We start from the raw sequence: 17,764 nt of genomic DNA, 5'->3' as shown, positions 1-17,764 counted from the left end.
TTTCCCGTAATCCACGACTACTATCCTTTTTGCGTATCGCTGCTGAGATGACAGACCAGTTCGCACACAGCTATCCCTCCCCTTTAGAGGGCTACGAGAATCTTGAGCCCCTCCCAGAGTAAGCAACCCCCCCCCCAAAAAGAAATGGCGCCGTCCAGCGAGTAGATGGTGAATACCCCTCACTGCGCAACATCCCGAGATTCTTACTATGAGGTTGTCAACGGCAGAGAGAGGAACGACGACGGGAAATCACTGAAAAATCCTCAACATGGGATATTGAGCAAAGCTTACGAAGAGTTCCCGGACCCTCTTGCGAAAGGTCGACGGGGTGGATTCGATATCCATATTTATCATTTCCAGGTTAGTTCGCTTTCTTTTCATCCATCCTGAATCCTGGGAAAAAAGGACTTGGATGCTCAGAAATTTGTTTGTTAGAATAACCCAGACCAAGTCACGTTCGCAAAGGCGTTATGGGAACGGATTCGACGGGAATGTGCGTAACCATCTCCTCCACCCCCAACTCAAAAGTTGGAAGACTGATTACTGAATCTGAGGTCGGGCAGTCCCTGAACTTCGCATATATACCTTCTTTGATCGGCCCATAGGGCCCCACCCAGTCGCCATGTTCGAGGTGAATCTCTTCACGCCGGCGCAATTCGGCGCGTTTGTTCCATGGCTGGTCATAAACCGCGGGCCGTTGAGCGCGCTGATTCATCCGAACACAACGGGAAATGCGGCTGAAGAGGAGAGGAACCACACGCAGCGAGCGACATGGCTGGGGGAGCGGATTCCGTTGGACTTGAGGGTCTTCAAGCTCATGAAGGAGAGGGAGAAGCAGAGGGAGTTGGAGACTGAGAGGGAGGCTGATGATCAGAGGAGGGAGGGGGGTGGGAAGTAGAATTCCTGAACAGTATGGAGGAGCCCTGGAAGGATCTGTAATAATTTTGAGGCATCGGACTGTCCGAGTCAAGAATGACCCGCCCAGATGACACGTCCCAGCAGGGTGACTGCAATCACGGGACGCCGCAACCACACACGAGTTCGTATTGGCTGCATCTAAATCATGCTTATCGACTCGATGTAGAGTCACATCCTTCAAAAGAGCCAATGAGGCCCGAGAGACAGCAAGTCAAGCTCCTGGGCGGCCCACGAAGCCAAAGCCCATGCCCGTTCTCCGAGCACGAGTTGGTGACAAGAACATTGGTTGGTTGTCAGCCGAGGCGACCCTTTAAGACTGGAGTGCCATTTGGCCAACCCACGAGGTGGTCTGAGCCTAGTTACGTGGAGGTGATCACCGGCAGCTAAGGAATGTTATGCAGACCGATGTAACTCAGGTCTCGATGTCCGGTGGATCGGAAAGGATGAGGTCTCGCTGGACTCTGGGGTTTTATATTTCGGGTGGAAGGTTTGTTTTGGTCGGGTTACCAAGCTGGAACTCTGGATCTCACGACCGAGAGTTAGGGACCGTGCTTCTGCATTCTTTGGCCTGAAATCCTCTCGATGTCTACATACGCGCCTCGTGTTGGGGATCCCGCCCTATCTGGGCTGGCTGCGACGACTATTCCCAGTTATGTGCTAGATTATGGTGAGCTGACTTGGTTATTGCTACTGTGTATAAGCTCTGACAATGTTAGCACCTCTGGTGTGGCTTCATAGTCAAGATCCATACAAGCCGTCGGGCATTGCTGAGCACCTCCAACACGTCGTGCCACAGGTGAATTACACTCCGATTGAGGGCGTCCAAGCTCCACTTTCTCTCGATAACTTAGCCCAGCTCAATTCCCTGGGCAATGAAAGCGTGTATTTGACCTCGGAGGAAGGTATCGACGCCGATCCCCAGCCTTCCTGGTTCGGTGGTGCGGAGGTGGATGAGAATGGACAGTCAGAAGATGTCTCGTCGATTGTTGTTGTGCATGATCGTGGAGGTGGAGAAGTTGATGCGTTCTACTTCTACTTCTACTCGTGAGTTTCCACACACACGCACTTATTCTCGTCTTCTGCCTGGAACCTCGTCTTGACCAGTTAGTAGGTATAACCAGGGAAATACAGTTCTGGGGATGGAGTTTGGCGACCATGTTGGAGATTGGTGCGTAGAAGGAGCTCAGACGTCTTCATTCAGATTTGACGGTGGTCTGTCGCAGGGAACATAACATGATCCGCTTCCAGGACGGTACACCGCAGGCCATTTGGTACAGTCAGCACTCTGCGGGACAAGCTTTCACTTATGACGCGACGGAGAAACAGGGGAATAGACCTGTTGCATACTCTGGGAATGGCACCCATGCCGTCTATTCCACCACTGGGTGAGGCCGCATCTCCAACACGTTCTAGGCTGCGGCGCTAACGTCACTGTCAGGGCACACGATCACACAATACCTGGAGTTAACCTTCCGGCTGGATTTCTCGTTGACCAGACAGACCAAGGCACTCTATGGGATCCCATCTTAGGTGCATATGCGTACAGCTATGTGTCAGATACGCAATCCTTCGAGCCTTATGACCCCAGCTATCCAGTCAACTGGCTGAACTTTAATGGGCACTGGGGTGACGATGCGCTCCAGGGAGGACCCGAACTGTTTGGACAAGCGAAGTACGTCGGAGGACCTAACGGGCCAAAGTTCAAGAATCTTGATCGAGAGAACGTGTGCCCGAGCGATCCATGTATTATCCTACCATTCCGGGTTTGGAAGGTTGAGCCCTCAGGGGCTGAAGCATCCTCTGCGTGAAATCATAGCATGACGCGGAGTGTTTTTGGTGTCATTTAAAAGTGAGCTATAGTATGTGGGAGACCGCTCGCGGAGTGTATATATTTCGATATATCGAGTGGTGGGACAGCCCGGCCCGGTTGTTCTTTAATACATGCATATTCCATGTAGAAATTGAGGGGAGTCGGATTGCCAGAGAATTAGTGATCATAAAAAGGTCCTGGGGAAGAAAGAACTCGGCGTGCTCCGGGTTCGCTTTCTCTCTGTCCAAAAGCTCCATGGACCAGACTCCTCGCGAGGGGCTTTCAGCTGGACCTCACTGAACATGTGGGAAGAACTGGACGGAACTCTCCTTAGCGCTTTCAGCAAACGAACTCATTGCCAGTGGATTTAGCCTTCTGGGGTTGATTGGTCCAGCCAATCAGTTGGGTGAATTTTTGGTGTTTGGACGTTGTGGAGAGCTGGATGTCACACAGCAACTTGAACCTTCAAGTTTGAATTCCACACGTAATTACAGCACCAATACCGCGACGCCGTGACCTTGTTTGTTCCAACCATCAGGGACTTTCGTTCTTGTCAATGATCATTGATGTGTGCGGAGGAGGACATTCGGACGGAGAACAGTGTGATGTGGATAATCATGCACGACGCACGAAATCGGGAATTTACCTGGGTGGAGGAATGCATGCCGATTTGTCGCCCACGTGTGAAAATGGAACGAACACTGACCATCTTGGTCAGGCAAAGCCGCATCCAAATGGCACAAATAATGGAGATGAAAGTAATGCAAAATGGTTCTCAACCTCGACTTCCTGCGTCCTTGGCAGTTGCACCAGAATTAAGGGATTCCATTGTGGCCGAGGATGTGCCATGGGCGTTACAATAACAATGGGACCGTACCGGAACGGACTGCACGAGCGTTGAGAGACGGGCTCGGATGGGGAGATCGCCACTGGCAGGTTCATTTCGACACGACGTTTGTTCCATTTGCCTCACAGCCTCGAATCCCGAGATCACGACTCAAGGTTTCGGTTTGGCCCTTTGAGAGGGAAAAGCAGTGACCAGCTGATGTCCCATCCTGAAGAAAGATGTCCTCAGGGATGAAGATTGCGAAACCGTTTGGCTCTCCAGCAAAGAACCTGAAACGTTATTCTCAGAGGCCAGCCCAATTTCAGGCCAAGCCGTCCGCCATTAGCTGCGAGAAGAAAACTAAGACGTTTTGGGCGCTGTGGGTGGGGAGCCTTGGAGAGGTCGAGCCCCTGAGCCCATCACAGCTTGACGTTTGCCCCTGAATCCCACCCATCTCAGAAGCTCAGAAGCCCCGGGTCTGTCGCTGAAGGAACATCCGAGGGACAGACAGAGAGGAAAGAAAAGGAACCAGAGGGGGGAATACCGCGGAGTAGACCTGGAAGTGAACGAGGAAGAAAATTCGTCGTCACAGAGAGTAGTAACATCCCCTCATTCGAGTCAACGTCCCTGAAGGCAATCGGGCAGCTCATTGTGCTTTTCCCTCCTGGACGAGGCAAAAGCACAGCAAGCTGGAAAGAAGCCGCCGAAGTCCAGTCGAAGAAGACACCGTCTCGCTCTTCTGACTGGCCGATCTTCATTCTGCCTGGCCTGCACCCATCATCCTTTCGTTTCATTTCTCTTTTCATCTTATTCTTTCCCCTCCCTTCACCCCATCCATTCCTTTCCTTTCATTCTTGTTGTGTTGATTTTCTCTTATATGCGCCGCATCGGCTGGACGCTGTGAGCAGGCAATTTCTTTTCTTTGCCCCCTAAACCGGGAAGAAAAATCGCGCAAGTTCTATCGCCTGAATTACGACCCCTACCCGCATCCTTTTTGTTCTGTTTCTCATTCTCTCGTGCTCCCCAACTTCTACCGGAAGCACAGGCTCAATTTCGGCAAACGCTTGCTGGACTCGTGAAGCGCCGATTTGAAAGGCCTCTGCTTCCTTGGGATTGTATCTCAAGGAATATTTTATCAATTCCCCGTTTGATTGCGTTCGACTCTCACGCCCCAAGCCGGAGCCAACCCGCATCAACTGCCGGATATAGGATCGAACAAGAGAGCAAAAAGAAAAATAAGGCAAACTGACAGAGCAGTAAGCATCCCATGTCGCTTGTGACTGGCTGCGGCAAGATATACCTCTCATTTGCAGTGATTTTATATCTGAGACAATCTTCATTCACAGCACCCCACTCAGATTGAGCCAGGACACCTCTCGTGTTACAGATAGTCGAGTCCCTGTTCGATGGCAACCACCACAACCAGACCCCGGACTCCGGGCCGGGGCCAACATCCCCCTGATGCACCCCCTCCGGTCCCGACAGAGAACGGCCACTCCCAAGCGAAGGATCAACGCAGAACGTCCTCGTCCTTGGGGTTCCTTCGTCGCTCCAAGTCGACGGAAGCAATGGGCGACAGGAAATCCCGAAACAAGAAAATGTCGAAAGCCCAGATAGAAGAGGAGCTCCGCCGCCAGCGCGAAGCAGGACCGAAACAACCTCCTCGCCTCCCCGACCTTTCGCCCCCACCAATCCTCGAGACTTTCGGGGGTGATGAAAACCAGGACCGCGTTGCTGATCTTGCGAGCCCTCTTTCACCCTCTCTGCCGTATGAGTCTCGCAGCGCGATGAGTACTCCTGTGCCCCCCGAGTATGCTGACCCGTACGCCCGGACTGAAAGTATGACACATCGAGGTCGCTATAGCTATGCAAGCAGCTATGTCAGTACCGTCAACAACCCCCGTAGACTGCGCCGACGCAAGGATCCTACTCCATATAAGTGAGTCCAGCACGCTAAGCGGGAAACGCGAGATAAATTACTAATTGTTCCTGCAGCATTCTGGTAATCGGTGCGCGAAACTCAGGAAAGACATCATTCCTCCATTTCCTCCGGAAATCCCTCGCCTTGCCTCCGCACAAACATCCTTCACGCTCGCCCGAAGAAGTGGATTATGATCGCCAAAATCCCGCTAATGAGGGATATACCTCCCACTACCTCGAGACTGAGATCGACGGAGAACGAGTCGGCCTCACGCTCTGGGACTCGCAGGGGCTTGAGAGGAACGTCGTTGATATTCAACTCCGCGGCGTCACTGGTTTCCTGGAAAGTAAATTCGAGGAGACTTTAAATGAGGAGATGAAGGTTATCCGCTCTCCGGGAGCTCGTGATACGCATATCCACTGCACTTTCTTGATCCTCGACCCGTCACGATTGGATGAGAACATCGCAGCTGCGGAGCGGGCTGCTCAGGGAAAGCCAAGGCCGTCTGATTCTCGTATTCTTGGCGTTCTCGACGAGAACCTCGACATTCAGGTTCTACGGACTGTTATAGGCAAGACCACTGTTGTTCCCGTGATTAGCAAGGCCGACACAATCACCACTGCGCACATGGCGTACCTCAGAAAGGCAGTATGGGCTAGTCTGAAGAAAGCGAACATTGACCCCCTCGAGATTCTTACTCTTGAAGATCAAGAAGATTACACCTCTGAAGAAAGTGATGAGGACGAGGCTGAGACCCCAAAGACTGAAGAACTGCCTCCTAGTGGAGAGGATCATAAGGAGCAAGGCGAATCCGATGCCCCATCGAATCATGACGACATGCACCCAAAACGAGCTTCCTCGCAACGCAGCGAAAGCGCGCGCGGATCGACCGGATCCCAGGGTGCTATCCCTCACCTTCCCTTCTCGATCCTGTCGCCCGACCGCTATTCCCTGGAGAGCGAAAACGAGCCCATCGGCCGCAAATTCCCTTGGGGGTTTGCTGACCCCTACAATCCTGAGCACTGCGATTTCCTGAAGCTCAAGGATTCGGTCTTCAGTGATTGGCGATCTGAGTTGCGTGAGGCCAGCCGTGTGATCTGGTATGAGCGGTGGAGGACAAGCCGCCTGAACCGTCACGATGTCGTAGGTTCGACGAAGCAACGGCCATACGGCGGCCGAACGGACCATGCCCTCGGACGTCGAACTCGGTGATCGCTTCGAGTACAACTCCTGGGCTCTTTTAAAACAACTGCGCTTGGCAACTTCTCCTTTTCTTCAACTTTCCCATTCGTCTCTTCATCTTCCTTGCGTCTTGCACCCTTTCTCAACAGGTCATGCGTTCGCTCCTTTGGCCGCTTCGGCTTAGAACCGAAAATCATTTGCCCACAGCTAGTATACGTCAACTTACGGATTGGGTCTCCTGCGCTACCAATCATCGATTGTGACCCCAGATGCCAAGTGCTCTTTCTGAAAGCTATACGCGACCGGAGTGACGTTGTCTTGACTTATTCGAGAGAGGTTGGGAACTCCCCATTTGAGGTATCACCTCATATGGTAGTATTGGAGGCAAATTCGTTGGAGTTTTGTACGTGAGTCTGCGCCGCTGTGGCTCGATTTCCATCTCCTTCAATATCGTCTTTCACATTTCCCCTGTACAAACGTTGCCGCTGCCAGACCTGTCTATGTTATGTTTATTATACCACTTTCTTTTCATCTGAGGTGTTCCCTGTGTCGTCGACCCGGCGTGCATCTCGTCTCAATTTGTGTACCAGTGCCAATTTAAACAAGCATATCCGCTGAGAACCCATGTTTCTCGTTGCTTTTGTCTTCCCTCCGTACTATGTATTCTTCTTGCAATTTCTCTTGGAATAAAATACCATGTCCGGCTTTCCAACGGCTTCTGGCGCAGAGGGTTCAAGTTGATAGACAAAGTCTTCATGTGCATCGAGCTGCCTCTGAAAGCCATCAAGATGAAACGACGATCAGCCAATGACAGCTGTTCCTTGCGGCGGGCTTGCGGAGCTGGATCCAAATCCAAGCTTGGGACATGGTTCGATGGAGGCACTGTTGGTGAAAGACGGTGGCCCTTCCTCGCCTCCTCGGTCCAGTCAGGAACCTTGGAAGTTTTCGTTTTCGGTGGCCCTGGCCATGATTCCAGAGCCTTGCCAGCCTTGCCTTTGGCGACCGGCCCACACAGCAGAAGGATGAATGTGGAGCTCACTGCTCACTTGCAGAAGGAGTGCATTGTAGGTAAGCTTCGGATGCGGCTCCAGATGGCTGGAGAGCAGTGGCAAATATTTGAAATCAACAAGGAATCGAAGATAGCTGTAGAGTCGCAGACGGAGTTCTCGGAATCAAAAGAGAGTGGTGTGTGCCTCAGCTGAAGGGCGCGGCGGTTCTGCAAACCCCCAGAGGCTGAAGATCGATCCATCTCGCGTTTCCCCTCCTTCGGCTGAGGGCTCGCTCGCACGCGCTTCCTGCCTCCCACATTATTTCCTTCCTCGATTTCCTCTTGCTTCCTCTGTCTTCTTTCTTCCAATATATTCCCCTCCTTGGAACTGCGTGTGCTCAATCTGCTGTGCCTTGATGAATTGCAGGCAATAATCTTCCAACTGATTGTCCCCGCTACCGTAGCATCAGACAAGCCGTTCCCCTTGTGAGAGAGCCTTCGGTCGCTCTACTCTCTCAGTCCATTTGACTGGTTCGGTTGCCTTGCATTCCATGTCTCTCCAGGTCAACGACCCACGGTCGCGTGGCCGTTCCAGGTCTCCAGGCGGCCGTCCCCGCGAACGTTCCACGTCTCGCGACCTTCGACTGTCTTCTCAGGGTCCCGAGCCGTCGAGGAAAAGCAAGCATCTCTCCTTGAACCCCTCGGATGAGAAAGTGCGCAACAGGTCGAGAAGCCGCGGTGCTAGCCCTCTTCGGGGGTATCGGAAAACCTCCCACAATGACTCTGATTCGGAGCGTGAGGCAAGAGATTTCTACGCACGTTCTCGGGCCGACCGCGATTACTACTACCACTCTGACTCCGAGGAGAGTAGAGGCGCGACGAAGCGGAGCAGCCAGCGGTATTCTCAGCCGCCCCAGCGGAGGTCTGGACAACTCGATCGTTACTCAGATGAGGATATTTACTCGGATTCGGAGTCTGATGATGACGCGCTGGCCTACGGGGAGATTCCACGGGGCATAGAGCGTGGGTTCTACGGATACAAACGCAACCCCGATACTTCTGCACCTCCTTCGCAGAAACCTCTCATGTCTGGAGCAATCAATCCAGGCATAAACCCTCGAAGCAGTGCGGAGGCCGTGAGCACCTACCCCAGATATGCCGCGCAGAATGCTGCCTTCTCCGGGCCGCCTCCTTCGCAACCAACTTGGGCACCCATCCCGGACTGTGAGAAACCGGGCTTTGCGCCACCGACGTCGCAGGGAGGGGACCAATCAATGCCAGGGGCCTTCCCAACCGCTACGTCAGGCCCGCTTAACATGCAGCATATGAGTTCGGACACCGTACAAAGCCCGTATCCGCCGTGGAATTCACCAACCGCAACATCTGGTGCTCCGTATACTACCCCAGTCAGTGTTGCGAGCCATCAACGCAACCCATCGAGAGACCCCGATCTCTATGCTAACCCGCCCGCGTTCCAATATGCGCAGATTGACCCCAATGTCCGATACTCTGCCAAGCCCACGACCACTTCCGCATACAGCTCTAAAAACGATGGCCTTAAAGCAAGCGAGAGCCAGTATCCTGAGGTTAGATACTCGGCCGCTCCCCAGTATCCGACTACATCTACGAGCGTCGGGGCACCGCAGTACGTCGAAGTTGCACCAGGCAGTAGACCCACTGGTCTCAGCATTTCAGCAGGCAACAATTTAAATGTTGCGGGTCCCGACCCTGATCGCCGCCCTGCAAGCCCGATGCTGGAACCGTACAAGGGAACGTACCAAAGCATATCTCCCATGCCCTCTCCGATCCTCATAGCGCCTAGAGATGAGGATATATCAGACTTCGAGCCACTGGACAACAGCACAGACAGCGAACGACGAAGAAGACGAAAATCCAAGAAGTCCAAAGACGAAGAAGGCCTTAAGGAGCCAAAAAGTGACCGCTCCAAGCGTGGTAGCAGCCGTGTCCGTCACGAGCGCCATGATTCCAAGGATTCCAGGGAGCCTAATTCGGTTGTTCTGATATCACCTAGCAGTGGCCGACGTAAAGTGTCGTTCTACGACGCGACAGAGGATGCGTTGGCACTGCGTGATGCTCTTTCTCACACACGAAATATTGACACTAAGGCTTTAACGCATGTTCTGCCTCATTTGACAAGCGACGAGGTACTGGATCTGCGAAAAGAGTATAAAGCTCATGTCAAAATTCATGGGAAGGGCGTGAACCTCGCGAAGCACATCCGGGTCAAGCTAGGAAATGGTTCCTTTGGAAAAGTCTGCTATGCCACTGCGCTTGGCCGATGGGAGTCTGAGGCCTTTTGGGCAAACTGTTACTATCAGTCCGGGTCCTCCAGACGCGAACTGCTTATTGAATCCCTCTTCGGCCGCACCAATGGTGAGATGCGCGAAATCAAACAATCTTTCAAGGACTCCCGATATTCCGACAGTTTAGAGAAATGCATGAAAGCCGAGCTGAAGGCGGATAAGTTTCGAACGGCCGTCCTACTGGCCCTAGAGGAGAGTCGACAAAGCGAACGTGACTCTATCGACCCCGAACTGGTCCACCGTGACGTCCAGGCTCTGCACGCGGCCCTCGTGTCGCGCAACGGTGGCGAAACTGCAATGATCTACATCATTGTCCGCCGAAGCGACTCCCACTTGCGTGAAGTCATGCGTGCCTACGAGAAGATATACCAGCGAAACTTTGCGCGCGAGATGATCCAAAAGTCTCAGAATCTTGTGGTATGTAATCTCACTTGATGCCCCTCTACCCCTTTTCTCTAAAGCTTACTACGATATGAACAGGGTGAAACTCTCGCACACATCCTCAACGGAGCCATCAACCGGCCGATGCGAGATGCACTGCTTCTCCACCAAGCCCTTCACGAATCCCGCTCTGGGAAAGAAAGATCAGAGCTATTAATTTCTCGGCTCGTACGGCTCCACTGGGAGCCTCGACACCTCGAGAATGTGAAGACGGAGTTCCGTCGGCGGTATGGGGAGCGACTTGAGGAGGCGATCGCGGAGGAAATCCTCCCAAGCACTGGGGGGAGTGAGTGGGGCGAATTCTGCATCCAGCTAGCTCAGAGCTCGAGGACTCTCACTGGGAAAGGTTGAGGCTAAGTCTACTTGAGCTATCTCCAATCTCTGCTTCTCTTAAAATCCGTGTACGACTGCATGGATACGGAAGAGCTTTGGTGTGGACGTGAGCCCTGATCGCTTTGCTACTTTCTGAATAACGTAAAGTGAGGGGGTTGGAGTTTGTCCGGTGATTTTCTGCGATGCTACACATAAAATGGAGTTTTAATTGACTTGCGCCTTCGATGTGCCAGCAACGCAAGGGTTTGCTCATGTCATGGCCATGCTCTCGTCTAATCAATTGACGTTCACTAATGCCTTCCTCGTACAATTCCATGAGGATGCAATCTTGTCTCACGTCTACGGTGTACTACATGAGAATGAGTTGTCGTACCATCTGACTAGAAAAAGCATTTCAAACTGTGCTCATCGCTTCGGAATGCTCAAGCACAGAGGAGCCGTCCGCTCCGCACCCATAGTTAACTCAGGCTGCCAATGCCCAACCAACATTTTACTGCTCGGAGACTTGGGCATCCACTGCCTGGTTACAAGATGGCCTCCGTACCTGCATGGACTGAGCGTACTGACCACCTGCGGTTTGGCTCGGGTGATATTGAAATTTTCCTTCCGCTTAATCTTTTTTGCTTTCACGGGTGCGGTTAACCCTATTCTTATATCTATAAGATATGCTTTCTCTATTCTCCAAAGTCCGCTATGTGAGGATGTGAGTTGAAGGAGCGACAAGGTCCTGGCGCTTCTAATCTGTGTCTGCATTGCGACGGCCGTGATTCTATGCACCGATCTGTGCCACTTCCACTCCCTGGTATTACCTATTGTTTTTTAGGGGCATATGAGGGCCATGCAGTTACCATAACAACTCTGAATGGTGGATATGAAGGTCACACTGCCTCTGTAGGGGGTCAGGACATACAGTTAATATCGGCTGTTCCTCCACTCTCACATGATATTGTCACGACATCTTGTCACGCTGACTACTATGAGTAGTAGGAGTAGTCGTCATGGTAGAACCCGAAAAGTGATAGCCTGCCGCCCCGTGCATAGATGCAAGAAAAATAAATGACTCCGAGGAATCCGGAGAGAGATCGAGCCTGGGGACCCCTGTGGACCCCTGGGGCCCGGGGCCCCAGGGGATGTGCGCACCTTCCTGTTTGAGAGTCTGTCTATCCGCCCTAGGATGCTCTTTCCCCCAAAGCCCCAGGGTCGAACTGATCCTGTGTTTTCTCCCTTTCGGCCTTGTTTTCCCCATTCTGCGTCTCTTTTCGCCCCTTCGCTTTTTGCCTCCCGATATCCTCTGACCTAACCCTCGCCCGCTTTTGTTTTAACCCTCTGAGGGCTTCTGAGTTTGTCCCTTGCCAAGTAGCCGAGCTTTACTAACAGCTTAACAGGGAGTCATCTTCGCTTTTCAGTCCGATTCGACAGCCGTATAGAGTCCGCTCAGGCTCGCGTACCATAGGCCTGCGTGGGTTGCTTTGGCGCCGTATCCCCCCTTAGTCTCATCTCGAATCACTCTGCAGAAGGGCGGCGGAGCAAGGAAGAAGAAATACTCATCTGCCAACACTTTGCCATGGCACGTCTCGGGATTACTCAAATGTCGCTCTTCTCGGACCCCTGTTATCCTTGAGCGATTGGCTCCTCGGCCGTTCTGTCTAAGGTGCCCATCTCCCACTACATGAGCCGCTAAAGACAGATTGACAGGTCAGACGACGTTCGGGAAACTTCTATCATGCGTGTACATGCACTCTGGCTCGAGACTCTGGAGGGCCTAGATAACAATCTCACATACTTGACGTGGTTTCTCGGCTCTCGGAGTCTTATAAGATTCCTTCTTCCGTTTGGAATGCGAGATCTCAGCTGCATCAGCGTTCCTAACATTCCACAGGACATTCCTAAGGGCCGCATTACTACTTGGATCTTCGCCACTATTTTGATATCTGTTTTGTTATCTCTTTCGAGTCTAGTTTGGAAACCGTTCTCGGCATGAAGATGGTGCCTTTGAGCTGAAGACCAGGCCCCTCCAACACAGATCAACATGCGTTTCCTTCAACTCTACTTGGCGTGCACATCGTTGGCTGCACTTATAAACGCTACATCGACCTTTTCCCCTGCCCGTCCGCCAGCCATACCTCTAGCGGTAAAATCTCCATACCTGAGTGCCTGGATATCTGCTGGCAGGAACGGTGGTAATGGAGGCTATCTGGCAGGAGAATGGCCGACGTTCTGGGAGTAAGTGTGCTAAGTCCCGGATTCTAGTAAACAAAATAGGTTAATTGAATGTTGTTCATACAGAGGTCAAATAACTGGTTGGGCCGGGCTAGTACGTGTGGACGGACATGTTTACACATGGATGGGTCTTCCAGGTTCGACCACAGTGAATCAGACTGCTTATGAGTACACCTCCACAAAAAGCATATTTACTATGCACGTGGGCGACATGGTGGAAATGAAAATAAGTTTTCTCTCACCAATTACACCGAATGACCTGCGGAGGCAGTCACTTGTATTCTCATACCTTGATGTGAGCGTCAGCTCGCTTGATGGGCAATCTCATGAGGTACAGGTGTATGCCGATATATCAGCTGGTGGGTTCGCTGTATTCCACAATAAAGAGCCAGGTGCTAATTCTGCCTGTATCTTAGAATGGGTATCTGGTGATCGCACTGCCATTGCACAGTGGGATTATGGTGTAACCAGCAATGGGGTGGCATATCACAAGGTCCATCGCCAAACTCCACTCATCTTCTCTGAACACAGAGACCAAGCAGAATGGGGCGAATGGTATTGGGCAACCGATAACGCAGAAAGCCTCACCTACCAGGCTGGTGCGGATGTTGACGTTCGCCGAGAATTCACGAATAACGGAAGGCTCAGAAATACCAACGATGCTAACTATAGGGCCATTTCAAACAACTGGCCGGTGTTCGGCTTCGCTCATGACGTTGGTGCCATCGAATCAACCACGAGCGTTCTATTCTCAATAGGGCTGGCACAATTTGATGCAGTCCAGTACGCTGGTAGCTCCGACACCCTTACTCCGGTGCCTTCTCTGTGGACGAGTTACTTCGATTCAGCGTTAGAGGCAGTGAGTCTTCCCAAGGATCCGGACGCCCTATTCGCGCTAAAAACTCCCATTTAGCTTGAATTCTTTCACAATGATTACGATACCTCGAATGCGATGTCCACGGATCTTGATGACCAAGTCGCTCGAGATTCCGTTGCTGCAGCTGGGCAGAACTACCTGACTATCACATCTCTCAGCACCCGTCAAGCCTTCGGCGCAACACAGCTCTGTGGTCGCGGCGAAGGCCCTTATATCTTTATGAAAGAGATATCTTCCAATGGTAACGTGAACACTGTAGACGTGATTTTTCCTGCTCATCCTGTGTTCCTGTACACCAACCCAGAACTACTAAAATTTCTACTGCGCCCTCTCCTTGAGATTCAGGAATCCGGGCATTATCCAAATTCGTACGCCATGCACGATATTGGAACTCACTACCCTAATGCTACGGGCCATCCTGATGGTAATGACGAGCCAATGCCATTGGAGGAGTGCGGAAATATGGTGATAATGGCTTTAGCATATGCGCGGGAAGCTAATGATACAGAATACCTTGAGCAACACTACACAATGCTGAGAGAGTGGACGAATTACTTGGTGGATGACGCGCTTTATCCTGCAAACCAGATATCAACAGATGACTTCGCGGGATCCTTGGCGTACGTGCTGCTTACTTCTGGGATCTTGGGTGTTGAACTAACAGCATACTCAGGAATCAGACGAATCTTGCTCTAAAGGGAATCATTGGCATTGAGGCTATGTCTGTAATCGCTAGAATGACCGGCCACTCTGACGATGCAAGCAATCTCACAGCTTATGCCCACGGCTACATCAACAGGTGGCAGACCCTGGGCATCGCACATAGCGCCGCTCAGCCGCATACAACATTATCGTACGGGTCGAACGACTCCCATGGTCTGTACACTTCCAAGAAGCAGATTTTGCGCAGCACTGACGATCCTCGCAGGTCTCCTTTACAATTTGTACGCTGATCGTGAATTGGGTTTGAATCTAGTGCCACACTCTGTGTATGATATGCAAAGCAACTACTATCCAACAATCCAGAACACCTTTGGGGTGCCGCTAGATACCAGGCATCAGTACACTAAAGGTGTGTTGCTCTTTGGCCATACCTGGGGTAATATTTAACCGTTCTCAGGGGACTGGGAGCTTTTCACGGCAGCAGTTGCCTCGACGAGCACTCGAGATATGTTCATCAGCCTAATTGCTGAGTGGATAAATCAAACACCAACAAGCCGTGCACTTACCGACCTTTATGATACAGTAACAGGAGAGTAAGTATTAAGGCCTATGCTATTTTTGAATATATCAACTAATTTAACTAGCTACCCCCAAATAACATTCATCGCTCGACCTGTAATGGGTGGCGCTTTCGCATTGCTGCTTCTCAGTCAAGGCCCGTGAGTTTCTAAGTCTTACGGTTCTGAAGGGTTTCCTCACGCAGGTACCAATAGACTGAGGATTACACGCTAAATATTGTGTCTCAATGAATTGAATCAACGCTATATGTTGCAAACGTATATAGCGTCGGCTGCAAGTATATATATATATTTTTTTCGCCTTGAAAATAGGTATCACTAGGATAGTCATGGATATTAGGCTACAAACCAGCACTGCTTGGGGCCAATCCTAATATCGCTATGAGGATTCATCTTTGTAACGCTCAGATATGAGATGCTGGGGTTCGACCCTGAGTTCAACACAACCGCTCCTTGATTACAGTATGTTGATTTGGTCTAGATTTGGTCTACCCCGCCATCCCATTGATCAAAAGCACGGATGAGATCTGTGATACTTAGTCTTCTAAAGCTGTGTGGCGGTTGGGGCAAGGACATACCGTAGTACAACATCATTGCCTCTAAATGGGCATCAATCCCAATCCTCTCGTCGACAGTGTGGATATTCAGGGCACGGCCCTCGCGAGCGGGGCTCCAACGGTAAATGTTACGCGACAGATTCCAGTAGAACCTGGTATCAGTGTTCCCGGTCATAATATCGCCGCTGACGACGACTGTCTTGCCTCGTAGACTCGGAACAGATTCGAAGACGGAGCGGGTAACTCCGGCAAAGCGCGCCCAGACGGGACTTGTCTCTATATCTGTCGGGCTCACAGGGGCCGGGCTGAGCGGGGGACGCGAGGTTGACAGCGTCAAATGCCCGCCCTTTCCAACACCAGAGTCAGCCCCAACGTTGCCGGTGTCCGAAAATCTCGACCAGGTCAGATTATATTTCGCTATGATGGGCTCAATGATCTTCTCTGCCCGTTCTTGTACCATATCGGGCGTCTGATGTAGTCCAACGCGGTAATTCACCACGGTGCGGACCTTCTCGGGGAGGGCATTGCTCTTTACTCCTCCATTGAATATATCCGCCGCCTGTGAAGACTGGAGCGTGAAACGTCTGTCATCTCCACGAGATTGGGCAACCGATTCGGCTGTCGCGGCATAGTCGTCTGAGTCCAGCGCTGAGGCAAGCCAAGTCTCTACATACTGCGGAGAATGGTGAACCTGGCACTCCAGCATGCGGCGAGTGGGGTGGTCGGGCCCTAGACTGGGAGTGAAAATGTCTAGTTCGGTGTTTTCGAGATTGTATATAATCTCAGACATGATTCCGATTCCCGTATGCTTTGGTGGGACGGAGCTATGACCGCCGGGAACAGAGAGGGAGAGAATAATGTCGAGGGCGCCCTTCTCGCCCACGTCTGGAAGGGCGTATATCACATTGTCTTCCTCGTCGTGGAGAGCAGAAGCCGAAGATGAGCGGAGGGTTGAAAGACCCATTCCTCCCTCGTCTAGGATGAACTCGACCCCATCCTTCCCATATCTCTCCTCTAAGAGTGGTGCGATCTTCCCGGCACCGAGGTACCCGTGCGCTTCCTCATCGAATCCAAACGCTAGGACCACGGGTCTCGAAGGCGTCCAGTCCTGATTTAACAAGTCCTCAACGACGGAGAGAAGACCGATGAGTCCATTCTTGCAGTCGCTACTACCTCGTCCCCAGACAAATTCACCATCGAAATAGCCTGAAAAGGGTGGATGAGTCCAGTCTGAGGCATCATCGATTGGGACGACATCTTGGTGGGCTGTGAAGAGTAGCGGTTTTTTCGGCTGGTTTCTTGTGCCAGACGGAGGATCAAGCGTGATGACCAGGCCGAGACGGTTGATCCGTTCAACTTTAGATTTGGAGTGTCTTTATCCAATCCTGCATTAGTTATGCGTAAAGGTCGTGGGGGAACAAAAAGCGAAGATGGGGGTTACATTTGGGGAAATAGCTCAGCAAGGAGCTGATGGAATTCGACAAACGGCGCGAATGACTCGTCATGAGGATCTTTCATTGAATCCGTGACCGCAGTTGGGATCTGGACGGCCTTAGATAATCTGCTGACCTGGCGTTGAAGTACTGTTTCATCTTGGGGGTATCGAAGGGACGGGAAAAGATTGTCGTCGTCAAGGGTTACTTTGGGGGGGAGGGGACATTTCTCTTTCCCTGCCTTGGGGTTGCCGAGGATTTGCTGGGGAAAAGGAGGAATAGTAAAGGACGCAGCGCAGGAGAGGAGGTTTATGCCAATTAGACACCTTACGAAGCGCATTTTATTGACCCAAAGGAAGGCACCAGGTAGCCCGTGTATATGGGTGAATGAAGCTGAACAAGAGTGTGATGGAGAAAACCTGGAAATTCGAGGAAGTGGGGTAATTATTATTGGGGTAAAATCACAAGCTACGTGAGGGACAGACTTGGAGCAAACTATCAAGACTCCGGGGCAGGTCAGATAACAAGATTTGGAAGAGTCATCAATATTATTGAGCTATCAGAGGGTTCTAGCATGCTGAGACCAAACTACACAGCCCTTGACGGGGGTGTATACTTTGGAGCAGGGCTTGTCCTCAAGTTTGTCCTGTTTGCCTCTTAGAGTCAGGTGACGTTTGTTGTGGGAATGTTGTT

The 17,764-nt window shown here is 51.6% G+C and overlaps 6 protein-coding genes across 6 annotated transcripts; 5 read left to right on the top strand and 1 right to left on the bottom strand.

The window, feature by feature from the left end:
- Positions 1–10: 10 nt before the first annotated feature.
- Positions 11–1,171, top strand: BJX67DRAFT_56778 (uncharacterized protein). The gene is made up of 4 exons (XM_071035172.1): positions 11–118; positions 228–360; positions 436–493; positions 555–1,171. The coding sequence occupies exons 1-4, from the start codon at positions 48–50 to the stop codon at positions 896–898; spliced, it is 606 nt and encodes a 201-aa protein (XP_070887394.1). The 5' UTR covers positions 11–47; the 3' UTR covers positions 899–1,171.
- Positions 1,172–1,500: 329 nt separating this feature from the next.
- On the top strand, positions 1,501–2,726 carry BJX67DRAFT_380203 (uncharacterized protein; the record flags this gene model as incomplete). Its single annotated transcript, XM_071032745.1, has 5 exons — positions 1,501–1,585; positions 1,635–1,962; positions 2,030–2,086; positions 2,142–2,303; positions 2,357–2,726. 5 exons carry the CDS (start codon positions 1,501–1,503, stop codon positions 2,724–2,726), a joined length of 1,002 nt encoding a protein of 333 aa, XP_070887393.1.
- A 2,234-nt stretch (positions 2,727–4,960) lies between these two features.
- BJX67DRAFT_371460 (uncharacterized protein) lies at positions 4,961–10,761 on the top strand (the record flags this gene model as incomplete). Its single annotated transcript, XM_071031091.1, has 4 exons — positions 4,961–5,493; positions 5,550–6,622; positions 8,165–10,386; positions 10,450–10,761. The coding sequence occupies 4 exons, from the start codon at positions 4,961–4,963 to the stop codon at positions 10,759–10,761; spliced, it is 4,140 nt and encodes a 1,379-aa protein (XP_070887392.1).
- Positions 10,762–10,858: 97 nt separating this feature from the next.
- Positions 10,859–11,537, top strand: BJX67DRAFT_56831 (uncharacterized protein). The gene has a single exon (XM_071035173.1). It carries the CDS (start codon positions 11,000–11,002, stop codon positions 11,453–11,455), a length of 456 nt encoding a protein of 151 aa, XP_070887391.1. The 5' UTR covers positions 10,859–10,999; the 3' UTR covers positions 11,456–11,537.
- A 1,163-nt stretch (positions 11,538–12,700) lies between these two features.
- On the top strand, positions 12,701–15,226 carry gta1 (glutaminase GtaA; the record flags this gene model as incomplete). Its single annotated transcript, XM_071034218.1, has 8 exons — positions 12,701–12,966; positions 13,030–13,322; positions 13,380–13,822; positions 13,877–14,460; positions 14,514–14,716; positions 14,769–14,912; positions 14,961–15,096; positions 15,148–15,226. The coding sequence occupies exons 1-8, from the start codon at positions 12,773–12,775 to the stop codon at positions 15,224–15,226; spliced, it is 2,076 nt and encodes a 691-aa protein (XP_070887390.1). The 5' UTR covers positions 12,701–12,772.
- Positions 15,226–17,471, bottom strand: cps1 (Gly-Xaa carboxypeptidase). Its single transcript, XM_071028845.1, has 3 exons — positions 17,080–17,471; positions 15,660–17,011; positions 15,226–15,608 (listed from the first exon to the last, which is right to left on the bottom strand). The coding sequence occupies exons 1-3, from the start codon at positions 17,409–17,411 to the stop codon at positions 15,559–15,561; spliced, it is 1,734 nt and encodes a 577-aa protein (XP_070887389.1). The 5' UTR covers positions 17,412–17,471; the 3' UTR covers positions 15,226–15,558.
- Positions 17,472–17,764: the final 293 nt, after the last annotated feature.

The sequence above is a fragment of the Aspergillus lucknowensis genome (assembly GCF_044049455.1).
Source record: "Aspergillus lucknowensis strain CBS 449.75 chromosome Unknown BJX67scaffold_14, whole genome shotgun sequence".
Classification (NCBI taxonomy): domain Eukaryota; kingdom Fungi; phylum Ascomycota; class Eurotiomycetes; order Eurotiales; family Aspergillaceae; genus Aspergillus; species Aspergillus lucknowensis.
The sequence above is the reverse complement of the archived record's forward strand: the minus strand, read 5'-3'. Positions and strand labels throughout refer to the sequence as shown.